The sequence below is a fragment of the Marmota monax genome, unplaced genomic scaffold (assembly GCF_021218885.2).
Source record: "Marmota monax isolate L192 unplaced genomic scaffold, Marmota_monax_Labrador192_F-V1.1 WCK01_AAM20220418_F8-fsc00210, whole genome shotgun sequence".
NCBI lineage: Eukaryota > Metazoa > Chordata > Mammalia > Rodentia > Sciuridae > Marmota > Marmota monax.
Genome location: NW_026695248.1, coordinates 2,448,729 through 2,471,758, shown reverse-complemented (window position 1 = coordinate 2,471,758; position 23,030 = coordinate 2,448,729). Strand labels below are relative to the sequence as shown.

Sequence of the window (23,030 nt, the reverse complement as noted above, 5' to 3'; positions counted from 1 at the left end):
TGATGTGGTTTATGAACTAGCACATTTTAAAGTCAACTTTTAGTAGTTTTAGATCTGCAGAAAAATCAGGAAGATAGTACAGAGTACCCACATAGCCCGCAGCCAGTTTCCCCTGATTATTATATGGGGAAAATTTCCTCCCTAAAACTCCCTGTGCTTTATCTATTCAGCCCTCTCATCTCCACCCCCTCCCCTGCCCCAGCCCCTGGCAATCACTTATCTTTTCCAAAAAACTGTCTGGGGATGTGGCCTTGAGTGGGGGAACAGCCTGGAGATTCTGGTCCATCAAGCTGCAGAAGGGAGACATGGGGAAGGACAGGAGGGCTGGGCCGTGGCTCAGGGGTGGGGCTCTCTCCCGGCACGTGTGCAGGCCTGGGTTCCAGCCCATGGCCTCTTCCCCAGGAGAAGAGGAACAAATGAGGTGAGACTCACCTGTTGTATTTGTGAGTCATCAGCTGGTTCCTGTAACTAGGACCGGCAACACCTTCATGGTAGCAAGTTTCTACAGAGGCCACTGTCACGGGAGATTGGTGTGTGACATTTGAGAAATGTTAAAACCGGGGGTCATTTATAGGACAGTGGAACTTGGGGAAGGAGGCACAGTCTAGATCTTGGGGACAGAGGACAGCCTTCTCAACAGCCTCTCCCCTTTTGCTCCCAGTACTTTCCTGGGGTCCTCTGGAAAGTGGCTCTGCTCATCTGTCACCTGGGGGCAGGAGGGCTTGAAGGACCACCAGGCCTCCCTTTTCCTCTGGTGTTCAGTCTTACCATTTCACTTCTCTCAACTGCTTCCTATCCCAAGTTTCTGGAATATTTCTCACCCCTCTCTTAAAAGGGGCTGGCACCTACCTAACACCTTCCCCAGCACCTGAAGACAGCTATGTAGCTTTCTTGCGTTCCCTTGGTCACGGCATTTCTGCTGTGTTTTGGACAAACCAATGCTTTAGTCCATCACCTGTGACATCTTGAATGCCCCAAAGGAAACAGAAGGAAAATAATGGTAAATACTACATTATCTGGAAACATCATCCAAGAATTAGCTGACCTATAGATACTGCAGGTCAAATTCAAAATTATAATCCCAATTTTAGGATAAAGATGCTGCTCTTTATCTAAATTAAGTACAGCCACATGATTGACAGCAACCTGGGTTCCAGATGCTGTGTGAGCACAGAGGGCTTCACTAGCCAAGGCCAAGGGCACCTGAGCTTACTTTGTGCTCAACCTGAAGGCCTTATCGGGCACCACAGTGAGACTATGGGGCAGTGCTCATTTAGATGAAAGTGAAGAGGTACTTAGAATTAGCTCTGCCTGGGATCCACAGTGGACTCCAGCTTCGGCTCCCCATGCTTGTGGAAGCTGCCTAACAACAAGCACAGCCATCTTGTCCTTGGAAGCCTGCACACGGGCTGTCCCACAAGTGGAGCGCCTTTGTTCTTCTTCCACGTCTCCATATACCGTCGGCTCCCAACAGAAAATCTAAGCAGCCAGCTCCTACCAACCCAGAGACGGTGTGGGAGCACCAGAGCTCTCAAGCTCGCGTCAACCCTGCCACTGAGATTTCATGGCCACCTTTCAAGGGACACTGGGCACGTTCTTATCAGCCGCGCTGGTCTCATGAACATAGAAAGACGAGTACCAAGCACTTCTGACAAATAAACTGGGTCACAGCTGTTTGTCATTCTTTGAATCAGAGCAAAAAGTAATTTTATCATCTAATCTGAAAGAACTCTGTGCTCCAATTCTTATTTTTGAGATATGAAATCAGCATTAAGTGCTGTAGCATTCAAAACAAATATGAGGGAATATTTCCCCTAATTTTTCTGTTGTCGATATCGATTTGACAGGAAGTGATATAAAGTTCTGGTTTATAAAACATCTTGATGTTTTTTATTGATTGACTGAGACACATTTTATTTATGTGACTGCTTAAATTTTATTTCCAAAAAAGAATTTAATGTGGCCTTTTACAGTAATCAAGATTCCCTATCTCAACAGTCTGAGGTAAACATTATTTTAACTAAGAAAAAAAAAAAAACCACTTGAAGAAATGACAGTAAATTAAACCTGTCAGTTATTGCTTTGATGAAACAATGTTTTGCAAGAATTATCTATTTCTTCTCGGCAGGACAGAACAAAGATTTTTCTCTAAAGATCATTCATATGTTGATAACTGTTGCTAGTTTATAAAATATATAATGTAGCTATAAAACTTAGTTTGTGGTTTATCCACCATAATTTATTCACGATTTTTTAAAAAACTCATATCCCTTTTATATAATTACACATCAAAAAATAGAGAACACAGATTTATGGCTTACTTAAAATGCAAGTGGGAGAACAGACACCTCTGCCATGCCAGTAACAAGTCCTGGCTTTTTTATAAAGAAAGTGCTATTCATTTTTTTAAAAAGAGTTCCAAGAAATTGAATAGAATTCCCAGCACTGATTATTCTAAAATGTACGAGATAGGAAATATAATCAAAAAAGGCTTAAAACCAAAGGCTCCTTCCTGCTTGCTCCTCTCCTTTCTTCCATCCTCCGAGGGGCCTCCCAGGTCGCCAGCCTCCCCCAGCTCCTGGCTCAGGCCACCCTCCCGCCCTAGGACCTGGCGCCACAGGCCCAGGCCCAGCTCTTTATTCTTAAAAAAAAAAAAAAAAATCAGTTGATTTGTCACATCAAGAAAGTTCAGCAAATTATGTCAGCTGTGGCTTTAGTCTCCCTCAGAGTCACTGTCCTTCCTCATGGGGACCGAGCACCGCACCGAGGACAGCAGCGTGTCTTCAATAGGCTTCCTGGGGTTTTCCTCCAGGTCTGTCTTGACTGCTCCAGACTCAGACAGTTTCCACTCCAGCTCTGCGGACGAAGAAAAGCACATGGCGTAAGGCCCCGTGCACTCGGTCCCCTCACCCAAGCCATCAGGCTTCACTCCGAACAGAAAACACAACCATCAAACTTGGTGACAATTTTAGTGCCATCTTTTTAAGGTGCTCAGAAGAAGGGGGATCAGACATTTAAGGAAAAAAATAATACTTTTCACTTTTTTAGAATATGGGCTCAAACGAGTTCTGACATAAACTTGAAACTGCCTGAAAACCCAAGAACAAAGGCTAAACCTGACCTCTAACGGCTGGTTTCCAGCTAGGACACTCTCCCAGGGAAGACCAGGGCATGTTCAAAGGAAATGAGCTCCTCGGGTCTGCAGCTGCCAATCTGATCATTCAATCTGATTTTCGTTAATAAGAATGTTTCAGCTCCTTGTCTAGCATCCCATCTACTAAGGTCAGAGGATAAATGTATGACGACACCCTAGGAATGACGCCAAAGTACCAGAAAGGAAAGATCAGAGACCACCCAGCCCCAGGTCCCGTACTTCACTCCCGTCATCAGGAGACTCCACCAGGTGAGGCCCTTTGAGCCGAGAGTGAGGGGTTCTGCATCTGAGAAGCCAGGTGGGGTGAAGGGACGGCCCAGGAGCTTCCCAGCCACAGCATGGCCAAGAGGCAGGTCAATGCAGAGATTCTTCACAATTGCACACTTCCCCCAAACCGCACCACCAATGTTACTGAAGCCGTGTTAATTTAGAACATGCCCCGAAATAGAGCAGAAGGGTACAGGGTGGAGGAGGGAGGCAGACGCCAGGAAGGCGTGGACTTTGAGGTGGAAGATGAGTAGGTTCTGGGGACCCAGCACACAGCAGTGCCGTTCAGAGTGATGCACGGCTTGCGTGAAATCTGCCACAAGATGGACAGTTGTGAAAATTCAAGAAACTTCTTTGAACAACCTTAAGACTTCCGATTCTGGACTCGGGAATGATTTCTATGTCCATACCTGCACACATCTGTGTATGCGCTCAACACCGCTCACTTACACACAATCATTGTTCCACATTAAGTTCGCTTGTCCTCAAACGAAACTCTTCTAGAAACAGACCACAGCTGTGACTGTACAGGCCAGGTGTGGGTGTGCTTTGCCGCCACCAAAATTAACGCTGAAATCCGGTGCCCACGTGGCAGTGCTGGGATGGGGTCCTTAAGGGGCCCGAGGTCCTTCTCTGGAGACTGCACTGGTTCTCACACAAACAGGTCGGTTCTCAAGAGAGCAGGCCAAGTGCCTCCCCCTGAGGCAGCCAGTCTCCTCTCCCTCACTCTCACACATGTGCTCCTTCCCTGTCACTTCTCTGCACTGATATGACACGGCACAAAACCGCCACCAGAAGCCAGGCAGACGCTAGCTAGTGTTGTGCTCTTGACCTTCCCAGCCTTCAGAACCATGAGCCAAAATAAATCTCTTTCCTTTATAAAACACTCAGCCTCAGGTGTCTTGTTACAGCAACAGAAAGGGGACTAAGATATACACCTATCTCCCTTCGTGGTAAGATCGAAAATGGACAACATTAGATATTTATCAGTTTGAAATACTGTATGTCTTTGGATACTGAATAATGTAGCCTACCTTATACATGTGTCTGTGCAATTATTCCTACTCAAATATCACAGTGGAAAAGTATATAAAGTCATGTTTAAATACATATTCCTGAACTAGTAAAGTATAACTGGACATATTTTGATAACTCCATGTGCAATAGGTGGAAAAGAACAGCAATGCCTTCCAGGATTAAGAGGCAGAATTAAAATTTAAAAGCTACTGAGATATTCAACTGTGAAAATATTTCTATAGAGAAACACACACACACACACACACACATATAGAAGTATGAATTAAATAAGAAACAAAGGCTGTGGTCTTGAGCTACAACTTAAACCCTCAACTGCAGAGACTGCACTGGTTCTCATACCTGCTGTCACAACGGATCCCATCCACCCCCTCCACTGCGCATCTTCTTTCTAGTTCCAGCTGCCCACACTCCCGTCACCCACAGAGGCAAGGAGAGCTCCACGGCCGCCCTCACAAGGCAAGTGGGCAACCAGGAACTCCCTCCAGCAGAACAGCCTCCCCCCACATGCCCTTGCCCGCCTTCAAGAGCTCTTACCATCTCTCGTCAGGTTCATGCCACCAAACACCAGAGGACCAATGAACTGAGCTTTGATGTCACCTTCCCGGTAAACAAACACCGTGGGCAGGTTCCTATCAGGATAGTTGGGTATGCAGGTGGTTGAAATGGCTTTGACAAATTTGACATCAGGAAACTTCCTGGCAAGTCCACTCAGGTGTTGATTTATCAGGGCACAGAGAGGAATCCTAGAACCCAGAAAGAGAAAACAGAAGCAGCTGTGATTCTGCCTGTTCACAGAACAAAGCACAGCCCCTCTCCTCCCCGACAGAGGCCTCAGGTAGCTTTGGGAGCAGCCTGCTGCCAGCCGGATGAGCCCACCTTTGTGTTTGGTTTGCTTTTGGTAATAGAGATTGAACCCAGGGTCACTGTACCACTGAGCTACATCCCCAGCCCTTTTTACTTTTTATTTTGAGACAGGGTCTTACTAAATTGCTCAGGCTGGCCTCAAAATTGCGGTCCTTCTTCCGCAGCCTCCCAAGTTGCTGGGATTACAGATATGTGCCACTACATCTGGCTTGAATTCACAGTTTTAAAAAACTTTCTAATAAGTTCAGGGAGGGTGAAGATCTCAAAGTCCAAAGTCCAATTTAATTAGACCAAACAATAATTCAGAAAACTGACTTGAGTGTAAAAGACTGCTATAATGCTATACCATTGCTATATAATTGCTATACCATTCTATAAGGTTGCAAGAACACTGAAGATTTAGAATGTTTGAAACAGGTCAGAATGCAATCCTGCTTTAAGGGAATTCCTCAACAAGCACTGAACTCTAGTTTAAGAACAAGATTGGGCAGGCGAGAAACACTGGTGGCTCAGGGTATCTCTAAGTACAGACTATCACTGTCAAGGTCACCCTTGCCATCTATAAGAGTGATTAGACACATAGAACTTTGAAATTCGTTCCTCTAGAGGGATAACTTAGGAATCATCTTTTTTCCCTTATTTTTTTTATTGGTGGTCATTATAGTTGTACATAATAACAGGATTTATTGTTATGTACTCACACGTGCACACAATATAACAATATAATTTGGCCAATATCATTCCCTAGTATATCTCCTTTCCCTGCAGGAATCATTTCTAATAAAAAAAAAAAAAATAAGTCTTCATTCCACAACTTTAACAAAGGCACTTATATTAACAAATATTAATTTGAAACCTTAAAATGAGAATCAGGCACCTAGTTTTAGGCAAATCAGCAACAAAAACACAATGTTAGTGAAAAACAAAACACAAAATCTGATATTAAGCCTCTTACAGGTTCAAGACATAAATTCCAACCAATAGCTTGTAGACCACGTGGAAGATGAGCTCACCCTTGTTTGTAAAGGTGCAAGACTACCCACAAGCCCTCACCGGCTTTCGTAACTTCTTGAACATAATCCTTGCCTGAGATCTCCAAAACTTCTCCAAATTTGTTCTTCAGCTGGGTCGCTTTCCACTCTGCCAGTCTTTGTTGCCTACACATTGGAAGAAAGAATAAAGGTCCTAGGAGCACACACACGCACCCAGGAGCACATGCACGCACCCCCCGTCTCTCCAGAGGCCACCCTGGGGTCGTCCAGGCTCACTGATGTGCCTCATGCCAACAGTCTGGGACCGCTTCCTTGGAATGAATGACACTGATGTTAAATCATGGTCTTTTCCAAATGTTATCTCAGCTAGAAAATTAATTTTTCAGAGGGCACCCACTTTTTCACCATGCAAAACAAACAAAAAAAACCCACCCACACATCCCTCTGGGTGGCACCAACCTGTACATCTCAATGGCCCGCTCATCCTCCTCGTTGAATTCATCTTCATTCTCCTCCAGCTCCTCCAGAGTCATGTCTTTGTATGTTTTCACTGAATTGAGTGACAAAGGCACAAGTGGCAAATTTAAAAGATGAACAGGCAGTGGTTCGGGCGTTCCTCATGTTTCTCCTAAAGCCATGCGCACAACGGCACAAGACCCCCAGCCCACAGAGCAAGCACAGCGAGGGCCTGTCACTGGCAATGAGAGAGGCGGGCACCATGAAGGGCAGATCTCGCTGGAATCTGCTGGCTTGCCCGTCTTACCCTCCCTCAGCAATAACGTCTCCCATGTTTCTAAAACAAAAGAGAGTTGCCAGTGCCTTCGGCCACCTGGTCTGACCCTCAAGTCTGTGTGCTGGGGGTCCAGTGTCCCCGGAGTCATCAGATCACCCAAGGAGCCAGGCAGACACAGGGTCCTCCCCGAGCACCTTTCCTGGAGTGGAGGGTGCCCCTGCCGTACTCCTTGTCTTTCCTTAAGAGTGGCAGACACTCGTCTTTCCTAGTGACCAGCTGCTATGAAATCCATCTTATTTTTATTGTAATAAACACTCTTATTTCTTGACGTCAAAGCAGGCTGTGCCCTTGCCCCTTCTTGACTCTTATCAAGATCACAATGACCTCCATTTCTTGATAACAAATGGGCCCAAGCCACCACTGCCCTCCTCTGGCTTCCAGGGTGTCTCTCCTACCATGACCAAAGCCCTCCCACTTTGGGTGATTACAATTCCCAGGCTCAGGTCTGGGACGCCTCTCTTCGTTGCCTATGCTCACTCTTGGCAACTGCGCCTAGTTGCATGGCTTTAAGTATGATGGTGTGCTGACAAGTGCCTAAGGCAGGCCTCTAGCCCGGGGGGCTCCACCTGGACAGACAGACCCAGCTGCCTGCATGACAGCTCTACTTGTCTCGTAGAAATCCCGCCAAGCCTTCCTCATCCCAGCTGGCAGGACTCCATGCTCCAGGCTGCTCACTGCCCCTGTCTTGTGTGTCCCTCACACCACGTCCACAAATCTGTGGCCTTGCTTCAAGACACACCACACCTGACCGCTGCTCACCTCCACCACCACCTCGCTGGTCCCAACCAACGGTTCGTCTCTCGTGAACTTGGCTGTAGTTTTAGCCTCTCTGCTTCCTGTCTTGCTCCCACCCCGCGGGCCACATTCAGTAAGGCAGCAGGAAGGCAGTGCTATCACCCTGTCCTGACCTTCAGCGACCTCCCACCTCACAGCCATAAAAGCCAAGGCCCCTACAGAAGACTCCAGGTCCTCCATGCTTTGGCCCCTGGTGGTCACTCTGAACTCCCTGTCTACTCCTCTCCACACTGGCCTCCTCCCACATGCCAAGACAGCTTTCCACCTGCTGGGGGATGTCACCTCACCATTAGGACTTTACTTAGATGTCTCCGTCATCCCCTTCAGGTCCACATGAATGCCACCTCCCAGTGAAGCCTCTCTAGAACTGCTCTTATCCCTCCCGGCCCCTCCTAGCCCCTTTCCCTGTGTGACTTCCCTTATTATTTACTCTTCCCCTGCAGCTAGAATGCAGGCTCCACAAGGAAGGATAACACTAAATCCCCACTGCCCAGGACAGCAGGTGAGACAGTGATCGTTCAATAAGCACTTGCTAGACACTTTCTAATAAATCCTTCTCTGAGTTAGCTCTCGCATGTCAGCTGGGCACAGAAGTACTAGGCCCTGTGATTGATGTGTCGCACACATTAGCAAGAATCAGAAACCCTTTAACCCAGTTTACCATGCAGATTCCCGGGCCTCACCAGAGACTGACTCAGTTGGGACTGGGCATATGGACCAGCCCTCTAAGGGATTCCAACTAAGAAAACCCCCCCAGACCCCACATATTGCAAACATTCTAAACAGATTAAGTTGTTTTACTTTGATGTTCTTAACCAAACCACAAAGATCAATAAAGTGTACAACCTCAGAAGAATACAAACACTAAACTCTTTGAAGAAATTCCTATGACATTATTAAATTGAATCATAGACAAAAAAGTATGTGTTCACATAACACAGACCAGGACTTGTGGGGCTGTAGGGCAGCTCTGAAGTCCCCTAACTCTGTGGCCTTGGGACACCTATGACTTCCCTGAGGGCCAGCATTCCAGCCGTCTCCTGGCTGCTGCTCAGAGGCTCCTTCTACTGCAGTGGCTGGAGGCTCCCGGACTTGTTCCCAAACCTGGCAGACACAGAACAAGAAGACCAGCTCACCCACTGACTGCTGGAGGATCCGCTGTGCTTCCTCCTCCGCCTCCTCCTCCAAGCCTTTCAGGCTTTCCTTCGAGGGCAGGATGCCCTTCTTGCGTAAGATGTCATTCCATTCAGTGTCTGCATTGGGGTCCTGGAAAGCAGGGCAAAGAACACCAAGAATAAGAATAAGAAGTGCCCAGTTCAGTGCAGAGGGGCCACACTGGACAGAGAGCCAAAGGGGAACAGTGGTAGGACAGGAGGAATTCAAGCCACATCACTCTGTGACTTATTTCTGAGAAAAGTGTCAAAGACTCACAGACCCTGTTCTATTTTGTTCTGCCCGTTCCTCCTCCTTATCCTCAGTCTAGGAATAAAATTCAGGATATGACATGCTGATCAGCATCCGTATTAAAACCCAGGCTCTGACCTGGCTGCTGTTCAATATTTTTATAAATGACCTGGAATGACTCATTCAACAGATATTTAAGTGCTTGCTTAACGTGAATTACTGGATTAGGCATCAAGAAAGCCTGGTGAACACAGGAGTCGAGAGGATAACACAGACGGTGCACAGGTACATACACAAACCGCATATTCAAAACAAACTGTGGCTACCTTGAGGACGAACAGGCTGCTATTCTAGAAAGGGACAGGAGACCCACTAGAAAAACTGACATATACCAATCACCTGAGGGTGGTCAGAACCAAGCAGGGGAGAGGCGGGCTTAGGAAATAACTTTCCAGACAGAGGGACCAACACATATGAAGGCCCAAAAGCAAAGAGATATGACATTCGAGCACCTCAAAGCCTTAAGTGGCTGCATCTGGGAAGAAGGAGGCCTCAGCTAGGCTGACAAATTGTCTACAGGCCCAGCCTGACAGGAGCTGAGACCTTGGGGTACCCCTAACAATCAACTTTCATCCACCACTAAGCGCTGGGCAATCTTCCAGGTCTTTACCTATGTCTACTCACTTGACCCTTGACCATCAGAAGCCTGACTGCTCAGCATGGTGTCCAGAAAGGCACTATCATGCTGGGCAGTCAGGCAAACTGACCAGGACTGAATGCCAGGTGGGCACTCAGAGCCAGAACCCAAGTGCCCAGGCTCAGGTTTGCACGGTCTGACAGGAACAAGGCCAGTGGAGCTCAAACTTGGTTTGGAATATGAACTGAAGGAGTGCCCTGGACACCAGGGCGACCAGGCCCCGGCCCCCCTGCGTGTCATCAAGGGAAAAATGAATAGAATCCTTTCAGTCCAGGTCAGGGAACGCCCCTGAAGAGGTAGTAACATCTTCAAGCAGGGACCTGAAGCACAGAAGATGCCAATGAGGTCAGAGGCGCCCCAGAGCTTTCTCTTCACCATTTAAGAGCTTCTGGTTTGTGCCACTTGCTATATTTGTAAATAACCATCCCCTCCGAGCCCTCAGTGACCCTCCCCGCCCCCTAAAAAAAGTCATTTCAATGAAGTTTTCTTCACTTCCTTCAGGGTTTTTGTCAAATTCTGGCTACCAAATAAAACCAAAAACGAGGGGATTCTTATTTAACTCTTTTTCAGAAATTAGCACTGAGGCCGGGCAAGGTGGCGCACGCCTGCAATCACAGGGGCTGGGGAGGCTGAGGCAGGAGGGTCGCCAGCCTCAGCAACTTCCGTGAGGCCCTAAGCAACTTGGTGAGACCTTGTCTCGGGCGGGAAAAACAAACTAACAGTGAGCGGAGAAACTGCGGCTGAGACCTGGAACCCAGGGAGCCCGACGGGTGACACCCCACCTGCACGGCGCGAGGTGCTGGGGGACGTGCTTTGCACCTTGGGCACCCCTCCCAGCCGGGCCCCACCTCTCCAGCTCGGGCGCTAATGCATGGAGTTTAGTGAACGGGGAGTAACAGATCAACCAAGGCCTGACAAGCGCTTCACAGGCCCGGAGGAGGTCGACCTCAAGCAGGGAGCAGCCCCCGAACACCGCGCTCCGGGGAGCAGGGCAAGCACCGCCGCTGCCGGGAAGCCGGCTGGACCACGCCCGCCCGCCCGAACTGCGCCTGCGCGGGGCCTCGCCACGAGGGGCCTCGGCCGAACCTGCGGCACCCGGCGGTTCTCAGGCCTGGCGCCCGCGGCCCGAGCAAACACAACACAACAAACGAGACCTGTCCTTCAGACCCGGGCAACCTGCCTCGATTACCTGCATCTTGTCTCCGAACGCTCAGGCCACCCAGCCCCGCCGCGCTGTAACTCCTTTCCGCGCACGCGCGAGGCCCAGCTCCGCCTTTTCTCCCAGCCAGGCTTGGTCCCGCCCCCAGAAACGAACTGAGCGGAGCCAGGCGGAAGCGAGGGATCTGAGTCTGCGCCACGCCAAGGAAAGGGCACTAGAGCTGTGCGCATGCGCAAAACAGGACGCGCGTACCAGGGTCAGGTCGTGGAGCTCACGTGACTCGGGGTGATCCTGGACGCTCCCTTATTAGGAAAGGTCTTCGGCCAAGGAGTCGCTTGGTGGAAGAGGTGCTTAGGAGCGAAGCTGCAACTGCGACCCAAGCAGGTGAAGAGGTCTCTGCCCTCCCAAAGAAGAAGTCCGAAAAAGAAACACGTCTCAGTGGTCTGACGATACGATTAAAGATGATGCAGGGTCACCGGGAATTCGTCCAGTGTCCTGTCAGTATCGGATAAGGCGGCTCATTCCTAAGATATGTTTATTGTCCACCACGTGTCAGGCTCTATTCTAGGATCTGTGGATGCAACAGTGAGGAAAGCAGTCAAATGAGGGCTGTAGCTCAGTGGCACAGTGCTTGCCCTTGGGTCCAGTCCTCAGCACCAAAACCAAAAAGAGGTGAAAGTCCTTTAACCAGTTCAGCCTTTGGAGAGACACATGTGCAAAGGCTCTTAGCCGCACGCCACTGAAATCAGCAATCTGACTGCTAAGAGCAGGTGTTGGTCCCAGCGCTTCTGCCTATGCACCACTCCAAATTTGAGTGGAGAAGGGTACTCTTCCTAGTACTAAAGGAAGCGCCCTGGGAATAGACCCACACACCTGTCAGGTCGGCGTGGGGCTCCCAACCTCGCCTGCACATTGGAATCACCTTCAAAAACTGCAGCTGTCTGGCGCTCAATAGCCCAGCAAATTAAATTCCCGGAGGTGGGTCTAGAACTGATATTTTCTTTTTCTTTCTTTTTTTATTTTTCAGTTTTCGGTGGACACAGCGTCTTTTATTTTAATTTTATGTGGTGCTGAGGACCAGCGCCCCGCACATGCCAGGCGAGCACGCTACCGCTTGCGCCATATCCCCAGCCCTAGAACTGATATTTTCTGTATTTCCCAAGTGCTGCTAATGTGCACAAACGCTGATGAGGGGATCAAATGATTCCTTAAGAGCAAGGAGTTTTGGTTTAATAATTTGCAAGGGTCCTAAAGATTTACCTAACTCTGACTCAATTACAGGCCTTTTTAAGTATTTGTTTATTAATTTATCTGGCAGCAAAGTGTGAGTGAATTTCCCCTGTTATCACCACCTAAATCAACTCGTGCTAGTTTGGGGATAACTCCAAATCTATGCTTTCCTCTTCATCCTGCGCAGCAATAAAATGGAGGGGTTTGACCTTTCCTCATCACCAGTTAAATCAGTTCTTCTTTGATAGTTTTGGAATTAATTCTGTCAATTCCTTTTTCCTACATATATCAGAACCATTTCCTGTTAATAAGATATATTGACTTTTGGTTTTATTATGTTGGCATAAATACTCAGGGAAAAACTTTTCATTTGAACACATATGAGAGATTGCTCAGCTGATCTTTAATTTTTTTTTTTAAATTACTTTCTAAGGTTGAGCAGGTAGATTCCAAAGTTTGTGTGACAAAATAACAATCTGAACAGCATGGTGAGGGATATTGAGAACAAGGAGTTTTGGTTTAATAATTTGCAAGGGTCCTAAAGATATTAAATATTATTTAATATCTGGCCCTACCAGATATTAAAACCATGTGGTTTGATGCATGAATAGACAATAGTATCAAGGGAGCAGCATAGCAAGTTCAGGAATGGAGCCAAGTTCATAGGAACATTAGTGTATGTTTCAGACAGTATCTCAGCCTATTGGAGAAGGAGGGTGAACTTTGAATGAAGGGTGTTGGGACAATTGGATAATAACCATTTGAAAGTAGATAAAACTGAATACATACTTCACAATGTGTATCAGAATAAAAGGACTTAAAGTATTAAAGGAAAACATGGCATAATTTTATAACTTAGAAATGAAAAAAGCCTTTGATGATTATCACTCAAAATTTAGAAGAAATCAAATTGTATTTTTATTATTACTATTATTTCCTACTAGGGATTGATCGCAGAGTGCTTTACCACTGAGCTACATTCCCAATCCTTTCAATTTTTTTTTTTGGGGGGGGGGGACAGGGTTTCACTAAGTTGCTGAGGCTGGTCTCAAACCTGTAATCCCCCTGCCTTAACCTTTCACTGGATTTTGCTTCAGTCTCCTTATCTCTGGAAGTGTCCAAGTAGGGAGGTATGCACCACTGTGCCCAGCTCAAATTTTAAAAATGATTGATTTGATAATTTTTTAACATAGAAATAATGTGTATAAGCATGATGCCTCTGAAGTAAAAATACACTTATGTGTTTATTCATGTTTGTTTATTTTAATTAATTTATTTATTTATTGTTACTAGAGAGTGAACCCAGGGGTGCTTAACCACTGAGCCATATCATGAGCCACTTTTTTTTTTTTTTAAAGAGAAGTTTTTGCTAAGCTGCCTTAGGGCCTTGCTTAGTTGCTGAGCCTGGTTTTGGACTTGGGATCCTCTTGCCTCAGCCTTCCTAGTCACTGGGATTACAGGCATGCGCCACCATGCCCAGTCATATTTGTTTAATTTTGTAAGAATTACAGGAAGAAGGAAACAGTGGGAATTCTCAACTGTTGGGGAGGAATGAGGTGTTGGGGACAGGGATGAGAATGAGAATTCTCTAATCAACTTTTATATAGAAGCAAATATAATTTTGTGTGGCCTGAAGCACTTTTGACTTTGGAGGTCCTCTTTAAGAAAAGAATGCAAAATTAGACATGAAAGTGAATATTTAGACTGAATAAAAGAAAGAATTATAAATTACTAATTTTACCTGGGTCTGGTGGCACATACCTGTAATCCCAGTGGCTCAGGAGGCTGAGACAGGAGGATCTTGAGTCCAAAGCCAGCCTCCACAAAAGCAACTCAGTGAGACCCTGTCTCTAAATAAAATACAGAATAGGGCTGGGGACATTGCTCAGTGGTTGAGTGCCCTTGAGTTCAATCTCTGGTACCCCAAATAAATAAATTAATGACCAATTTGTGAAAGTTGACAAATTCCACTAACATCACAAAACCCAGAAAAATATCCTATTTTTATAAGCAGTTTGACATGATCCAGTAGACTAACTCCTGGCTAGTACGAGTCAAGCCCTGTTTCTTCTAGAACTACTAATACCTCATCCTGTGGACAGAGCCCATATTACATTATGTTCCCTGGACCTGCAACTTCATGTCCCATCGCTGGTGAGGGTTGATGGCGGTACTTCTGCATGTCGTTCCTGCCCTGGGATGGAATGTCTGGAAGGACACGCCTGTAGACCAAGTCCACGCATGTCTATAAATGCCCCCCCCCATCTTCTGTTAATGGCTTTCTTGTTCCTCGTACACCACTTTGTTATTTGACCTTATTTCCACTAATGAATGGTTTTGGTTTTTCTCCAGCAAAACTTTGGGAAGGCTTTCACTGGATTTTGCTTCAGTCTCCTTATCTCTGGAAGTGTCTGAAATAAGGTCAGTTTTTCTTAATATTTTTGAATATATTTTCTCACAGTGGAGATGGAAGACTTGGGGGTGGGCGTGCTTGCCCTTCCTACAAATGTCTGCTTATTTCCCTCTCCCTTCTGGGGTGTGTTTATGACCTCTATAAATGATGAATGGAGAAGACCAATTCTGAAGTTATATACTGTGTATGGATTTCTTTTTTTGGTACCAGGGATTGAACCCAGGGTACTTAACCACTTAGCCACATCCCCAGCCCACTTTTTATTTTTTATTTTGAGAAGTGTCTGGCTAAGTCGGTTAAGTCTTCACTAAGTTGCTGAGGCTGGCCTCAAACTTGCAATTCTCCTGCCTCAGCTTCCCAAGCCCAGTGTACAGATTTCTTAAGAGGCCAGTAAAAAACTCCCCAAACTCCCCATTTATCTCAAAGCCTCTGTACAAATGTGATTCAGACACACTTCACCAGGACTGTCCTGTGATGTGTACCCATATAGGATGTTGCCACTTCTTTGTACCAGCAATTTTCTAAGCAATAGCCTGGTATTGATGGCTCTTGCTCAAGTTTCTGCTGCAATTGGCATTAAAGTTTGGCTGCTGCAAGTCTTGCCATACAGGGTCCTGAGTACAGAAAGGATACCATCCATTAGTCCACAGTTTGTTTGCCTCCTAGGGAAGGGGACAAGTAAATTCACATAACAAGCTGACCTCAAAATGTCCTTTCTTTCTAAGACAAAAGGCCTGTCTGTAACCTACAACTGAGTGTCTGTGGTTAAAAGAACTATTAAGAGTATGCTCTTTAAATTAAATGAGCTCTCATTAAATGTGGGATTCCATGGCTTCTGCCAAGTAAAGAGGAATTCCCTATTCAGAATGTGCTTCATGGTGGCTCCCTAGGTAACCATCTCCCCAGATCCCTGTGTGGCTTCGAAGTAGATGAAGGACTGCCCGCCTCTCTCCTCCCTTTCCTGTCATCTCCCCTTCCTGGTTTACTTGAATGAAAAGTGTGCTAGTGTGTCCTGTTGATGACTGCATCTATGTGATTCTGTAACACAGAGCAAGATTCTGTGTCTCACAAATTGGAAAAACAAAACCCACAGACACAAGCATTAGAGCAAAGTACAGGATTTATTAGAGTAACAGAAAGGAATCAGAGCTCCCGAAGGGGAGGGGTCCCGAGTGATGGGGTCTGCTGTCTAGAGGTTTTTATGGGCTTGATCTGTCCCTATAAGTGATTGGCGGGATGGCATAGAAATATAGGATTCAGAAAGGGGACCTATCACCTCTATTTTGTCTTCTTCAGCAAATTTTTTCTAGAGCAAAGTGACTTCTAAGCGCTTATTTGCATTGGGTAGGGGTGAGGTCTGTTGGCACAAGAAGTACCTTTTGCAGTTGGTCATGTCTAGGGGCTGCTAAGGAACTGTCCTTGTAGATAGGAATAGCTGGGGTCAAGAAGCTTGATTTCCCAGTGTTCTCTTCCTTCTTTCTTTCTCTGAGTCCCTGTGCCTGGCTGCCTGTGAATGAACTGTCACATCTATCCATTTTGAGATCCTCTGGAAATTAAGACATTAAGAGTTGACTACAACCGGGCACAATGGCACATGCCTGTAATCCCAGTGGCTTGGGAGGCTGAGTAGTTCAAAGCAGTTCAAAGCCAGCCTCAGCAACTTAGTGAGGCCCTCAGCAATTCAGTGAGACCTGTCTCCAAATAAAATACAAAAAAGGACTAGGGATGTGGCTCAGTGAGTCATCACCCCTGGGTTCAATCCCTAGTACCCAAAAACAAGGTGACTGCAGGGAGTGACTAGATGCTGAGATGATATCTACGTGAAAACATTTGGAAGTTTGGGGACCTTTAAGACTACTGAAGCCAGTGAGGCAAACATGTAAAAGGAACATCTAGGAAAAAGCTTTGGTAAATCCTGATCAAACTATTTTCTCTGAAGACTAACAATAATTTTTTTTAGAAAAAAGTGAAAAGATGGCACAGCTTCTGCTTGTATGGGCAGCTTACTATTTAAACTGTTCTAGGTTTCATAATAAGTTGTTCAAGCCGGGCATGGTGGTGCTCACCTGTAATCCCAGTGGCTAGGGAGGCTGAGGCAGAAGGATTTCAAGTGTGAGGCCAGCCTCAACAATTTAGGGAAGCCCTATACAACTTAGTGAGCCCATCTCTAAATAAAAAAATAGAAAGGGCTGGGGATGTAGCTCAGTGGTTAAGCACCTCTAGGCTCAATCCCTGGAAGAAGTAGTAGATGAAAAAGAAAAAAGGAGGAGAAAGTGGGGAGTTGGAGGGGAGAGGGAGAGAAAAGAGAGAAGTTGTTCAGAATATTGATGTATTGGTGGTCTGTGGGATACCTTCGATTTCCTTGGAATTCCAGGATGATCTTTAAAAATGATCACAAAGACTACCATAAGCATTTCCCATGTCATTAACAAATGTCAAATGAAAAAAAAAGTAAGTATAACTAGGAAATGCAGTAGGTTCTTCATCAGCCAATGATGGCTTGAAAATATCCAGGAAAAAAGTCCTGTCTATACTGAACATGTGCCAGCATTTGGGGCCATTATTCCTTAAACAATACAGCATAGCAGCTATGTACACGGTACTTACATTGTATTAGGTGCCATAACTTATCTGAGATGACTTTAGGTACACAGGAGGACATGCCAAGGTTATATGCAAATAGGAGATCATTTGATATTTGTGATTGTGGTGTCCACAGGGAGTTTGGAACCAATTCCCCACGGATACTGAGGGACCACTGTGTGGTAGCAGGATAACACCTGAAATAGTCTCCCCATAAAATTGAAATCAAGACACTTTCCAGAGGTTAGCTGCACTGGGTCAGATTCTCGGTGGACCGGCGTTGACTTCTCTTGCCCACTCTGTGTTTTCAGAGCTTTGCTGTGAGCGGCAAGGAAACTAGTGAGCTAATCATGCCCATTCCCTTCCTGGCTTCCTGTGATGTCCTGACCCAGGGTGCAAGTGGTAGGACTGATGCTTCCTATGTTGGGTCCCAGAGAGCAGCACAGGGAGGGACCTGCATCCTTCTTCACACCCAGCAGTGCCTCCCCGTGGCATGAGCCCAGTCGCCCCTCCAGTAAGCAAACTCTAGGTTCCAGTGACATTCCCTTGGCCCGGGAGTGAGGGGTGCTTCCTGCACTCACCAGTCTCTGAATCCCCTGCCTTGTCTTTTGTGACTCCTTCCTTTCTTGGGACAGTTCGTAGCTAGGCTTGTTTTGTATAAGATCCCATCCATTTGAAAAGAGCCCTAGTGTAGTTCCCTTCCCCCTGACTCAGGTTCTGAATAACGGTGAACTTAGGGCCATTTATTTTCTCTATTTTTTATGTTTGCCTTACTATGCCTGCATTTCTTTATTTTTAAACAACAGTTTTATTGCAGCAGGATTCACATGCCATAAAATACCCTGTTAAAAAGTGTACAGCTCAGTGTGTTTTAGTATATCGCAAGGCTGTGCGGTCATCACCACTAGCTCATTTCAGAACATTTCATCACCACAAAAAGAAACTGTGCACTTCAGCAGTCCCTCCCCATTGCTCCTCTCTCCCAGACCCTGGCCACCACGAATCTGCTTCCTGTCTCTGAGGATTTACCCACCCTGGACACTTGATACCTGTACGGCTGATTGTATCTGACTTCTTTGCTTTAGCAAACGGTTTCAAGTTTCATCCATATTGTAGCATTTATCGGTGTTGTTTTTTAATGACCAAATAACATCCATTGTAAGGGTATGCCACATTCTGTTTATCTATTCATCACTAGGTGGACATTTGAGTTGCTTAGAATTTTGGTTGTTATGATTTATGCTGCTATGAACATTCACATAAATTTTATGTGAGTCAGGCACGGTGGTGCACACCTGTAATCCCAGCAGCTCAGGAAGCTGAGGCAGGAGGATCACAAGTTCAGAGCCATCCTCAGCAACTTAGCAAGGCTCTAAGAAACTTAGTGAGACTCTGTCTCAAAATAAAAACTAAAAAGGGCTGGGGATGTGGCTCAGTGATTGAGAGACCCTGAGTTCAATGTCTCATACCAAAAAAAAAAGTTTTGTGAACACATTTTCACTTCTCTTGGGAGTTTCTAGGTTAAATGGCATTCCCAAGTTTTTGAGGAACTTCATTTTCCAAATATATTGCACCATTTTGCATTCTGTTTTAGTCAGCTTTTTCACTGCTGTGACTCAAGGACCTGACCAGCACAATTATAGAGGAGGAAAAGTTTATTTGTGGGGGTGCACGGTTTCAGAGGTCTTCATCCATAAGTGGCGGCCTCCATTCCTCAGAGCTCAAGGCAGGGCAGGACCACATGGTGGAAGAATATGGCAGAGGGAAGCAGCTCACTTGATGATCAGGAACCAGAAAGAGAAGTTGCCCCCCATGAGCCACTTCCTCCAGCCACACCCACCTGCCTCAGTTATCACCCAGTTCATCCCATTAGGGATAAATGCTCTGATTAGATGAAGGCTGAAACCCAGTCATTGCTCCTCCAAACCTTCTTGCATTGTCTCACACGTGAGCTTTTGGGGGACACCTCACATCCAAACCATGACACACTCAAAATAAAAAATATACAGAATGTACAGAATGTTCCCATTTCCCAGCAGTGTACGAAGGTTCCCGTTTCTCTACATCCTTGCCATTGGTTGTCATTGCTCGTGTTTTTGGCTAAAGCCACCCTAGTGCGTATGATACGATACTACATTGTAGTGTTGACTTGCATTTCCTTATTGAGTGATGATCCTGGGTTACTTTACTGTGCTTATTGGCTATATGTATATCTTAGAATAAGGTTTATTGTAACTCTTTGCTTATATAAAAATTGGGGTGTCTTTTTTATTACTGAATTATAAGAGTTCTCAACAGATATACCAGTCGCATGTTAGGGACATGATTTGCAGAAACATCCTGCATTCTGTAATTTGTCCTTTTGTTTTCTTGCTAATGTCTTTCAAAGCAGGAAATTTTAAATCTTAGTGGCATTCAGGTTAGGGATATTAGAGGCGCAGTTGATGTCTAATTTTTTTTTTATTGTGCTTCAGGTTTTATATCTAAAAAACAACTTAGCTATTCTGAGGTCATGAACATCTACACCTATATTTTCTTCCAAGAGTTTTATAGCTTTAGCTCTTACATTTTTGAGATCTATAATCAATTTTACCTTTAGTTATTACACTTATAAAGTCTGTGATCCATTTAAGCTGATTTTGTCCATTGTATGAGAGGAGTCCAACGTCATGCTTTTTCGTGTTGACTTTCCAGTTGTCCCAGCACCATTTGTCGAAAAGATTATTCTTTCCCCATTAATTATGTTGCCACTCTTGTCAAAAAAAATCAACTGACCATTAATGTGAGGGTTTATTTCTGGATTCTTAATTGTTACATATCCGTTCTTACCCAAGTACTACAGTATCTTGACAGATGATCTGAATAGGCTTATAGCTGTTAGAAATTTAAATCAGTAACTAATAACATTCCCAAACAGAAAGAACCTGACACAGGTGAATTCACTGTCTCAAACATCTACCAAACATTTAAGGGAGAAATTTTAACAAGTCTGTACCATTTCTTCCAGAAAATAGAAGCAGAAAGAGTATTTCCTAAGTCATTCCATGAAGCTGTCATTAATCAACTATCAAAACCAGACATACACATTACAGGAAAGGAAAAATAGAGTTCAGTATCTCTTGTGAACATAGATGCAAAAATCCTTACAAAATAGTGGCAAATTGAAACCAACTATATAAATAATTATATATAAAAATTATACAGGATTACCAAGTAAGATTTATTCTGGGTATGCAAGGCTGGACTAACATTTAAAAATCAACCAATTTAATTCATCACATAAACAGGTTAAGGAAGAAAAATTACATGATTATATTAGTAGGTGCAAAGAAAAAAATCATTTGACAAAATCCATTCACAATTTAAAAATAAACCTGGCAAGAAAGGATTAGAGGGGACGTCCTGGACTTGATAAAGAGCATCTACCAAAAACATACTTAATGGTAAACCTCATGTTTAATGGTAAAAAACTAGCTACTTTCCCTCCAAGAACAGGAATAAGACAGCATGTCCACGCCCACCACTCCTGTCCAACGCTGTGTTAGAACTCCTAACTGCTGCTGGAGGAAAATGAGGAAATGTTTCTGTAGCGAATACAAAGATGACTCCAAAATTATGAATGGGTTTAGTCCCTCATAAAAGAAGCCCCAAGGAAAACCTCTTGACCACTACACCCTGTGAGGACACAGTGAAAATCTTACCAGAGTTCTAGGCCAGAGGCCTGATTCTGGAGGTTCCAGAAATCATGACTAGTCACTCACCCCAAAAAACAAAGCCCGAGAGGAGCCTCAGTCAGTGCAGCTACACCAGGAAGATAAGGGGGACGAAGGTCCCTGCTTCGGTCTTTGAGGGGCTGACACAACTTTGAGGCCTATAGAAAGGGGAATGAGAGCAAGGGTTGGGTTTGCACAGCTGCCTAAGCAGGTAAGCTTAGTCAGATGTGGTCTGTCCGTCGTCATCTCAGGACTGCTTAGGAAGGACCCTGTCAAAGTAAGGTTACTGTTGCCTTGGTGTAGTTGACTCTTGTCACAAGATGTTTATCCATCGGACCTGTTGTTCCTGGAATCCAAGGTGACTATAGAAGAGAATAGCTCAGGAGAACTCAGAAAATGATGGGGGCGGAAAAAGAGAGGCAAGATGGAGTCAAAATGGTGTTAGTGACTGTGCCCTTCTTTGAAAAGACTGCCATCTGCAAACCAGGAAGGAGTCTCACCAGACATGGAATCTGTTGGCACTTTGATCTTGGAATTTTAAGCTTTCAGAACTGTGAGAAATAAATTTCTGTTTATAAACCATCAGTTTATGGTATTTTGTTACAGCAGCCTGAACAGCCTAATACACACTGCTTGCACATTTCAGTGTCTCCACTGCTTGTGTCGTAATCTAAACCATCATCGTCTCACCTCTAGATCCCAGTACAACCTGCTCCCTGTGGAATCACACTAGTCTCACGTCCTCCAAACCCATTCCACAGATTGAGGACTCCCTAACATAAATGTGATCCTTTAAACCTACCACTGGCTTCTTGATGACTTTTGAATGGGCTTTAGCCTTTTAGCAACCCTGTGATGTTCCCTGGGGGCAGCCTGGCTTCTCTTTCATCACAGTTACATCCCCAAGTTCACATTCCAGCCTCCCTGCTCATCTTTGTGGTTCTCCCCTTGTGCCGTGCTCACTCATACTCCAAACTACACACTCAGGTTCTGTGTCAACAGACGCCCAGACATGACTGCTGCAGCCCCAGAGTGACAAGAGTCTCTTCTCTATGTTTCCTTCCACCTACCAGACCTCACGCCTCCTAGGTAACAAGCACTCTGCACACCCTCCCGACTGCTGTGAGATGAAGTTCACAGATAAAATCACAAAGAGCAATTTCATATCATCGCCATCATGACTTAACTATGAAAAGAGAATAATGTGTTTTCAGTATGAAAGTCCTCCAGCAGAAATGCACAAGAAGACATAGTAGTCGGGTGGATTATACCAGTTTCTAATGAAAAAGGTGCATTTTTCTTTGTTTCCAACCTTTTGACATAAGAACTAAATAAGCGTATCTGTCTAGACACAAGTAGAACCATCGTGAATACAATGGATACTAATGTCCACGAAACTGTGCGTTGCCTTGGTAACTGAAAGATCACAGGCAGAGACTCGGTTTTCAAAAATGGTGAGAAACTTGGTAAAATTCCAGTCAAGGCACCATTTCCCCTCAATGTAAAAGGTAGTTACTTTCCTAGAAATGTGAATGCTTCTTGAAAAATTCAGCTAAGACTGAACATAACTTATCAATGTCAGCAGGTTTATAGCTAGGTGCCGTTTTCAACCTTTTCCCAGCATGCAGCATTCCTGAACCCCACCCAGGAGTGCCAGCAGCCACCCCCCTTCCCACCCATCACTGTGGCAACCGGCAAGGCCTACCCCACTTCCAAGATGTCCCCTTGATGTCATAGACAGGAACTTCCAACCTGGTAACAATAGGAATGGAGACCAGGCCACAGGATGCCAGCACACAGGCAAAGCTGTCATTGAGAAGTTTTTCCTCTAGGGGAGGGGACACAGAGGCCACCTCTAGCAGCAAAGAAGGGGCTAGATTTTTATCCATATGGAAGTGTAGGGCTGGGCTACAGCTTAGGAAATTTAA

General features: G+C 45.4%; 1 protein-coding gene and 1 long non-coding RNA gene across 5 annotated transcripts in view; one reads left to right on the top strand and one right to left on the bottom strand.

The window, feature by feature from the left end:
* Positions 1 to 1,867: 1,867 nt before the first annotated feature.
* On the bottom strand, positions 1,868 to 11,346 carry Pdcl3 (phosducin like 3). The gene is made up of 6 exons (XM_046440367.2): positions 11,194 to 11,346; positions 9,040 to 9,169; positions 6,775 to 6,865; positions 6,337 to 6,480; positions 4,994 to 5,202; positions 1,868 to 2,856 (listed from the first exon to the last, which is right to left on the bottom strand). The coding sequence occupies exons 1-6, from the start codon at positions 11,197 to 11,199 to the stop codon at positions 2,714 to 2,716; spliced, it is 723 nt and encodes a 240-aa protein (XP_046296323.1). The 5' UTR covers positions 11,200 to 11,346; the 3' UTR covers positions 1,868 to 2,713.
* A 21-nt stretch (positions 11,347 to 11,367) lies between these two features.
* Positions 11,368 to 23,030, top strand: part of LOC124090034 (uncharacterized) — a 33,039-nt gene continuing 21,376 nt past the window's right edge. Inside the window, exons 1-2 of one of the 4 annotated variants that reach the window (XR_006850927.2) lie at positions 11,368 to 12,141; positions 14,746 to 14,814. This is a non-coding gene — a long non-coding RNA (uncharacterized LOC124090034). The remainder of the gene's footprint in view (positions 12,142 to 14,745; positions 14,815 to 23,030) is intronic. The other 3 variants (XR_006850928.2, XR_006850930.2, XR_009226494.1) reach the window with 3 other exon arrangements.

Coding starts and splice junctions, on each gene's coding strand:
- Pdcl3 (XM_046440367.2), bottom strand. Junction 6,481..6,774: donor CGGGCCATTGAGATGTACAG/GTTGGTGCCACC, acceptor TCCAATGTGTAG/GCAACAAAGACTGGCAGAGT. Junction 5,203..6,336: donor TTGCACCTTTACAAACAAGG/GTGAGCTCATCT, acceptor TCTGGGTTCTAG/GATTCCTCTCTGTGCCCTGA.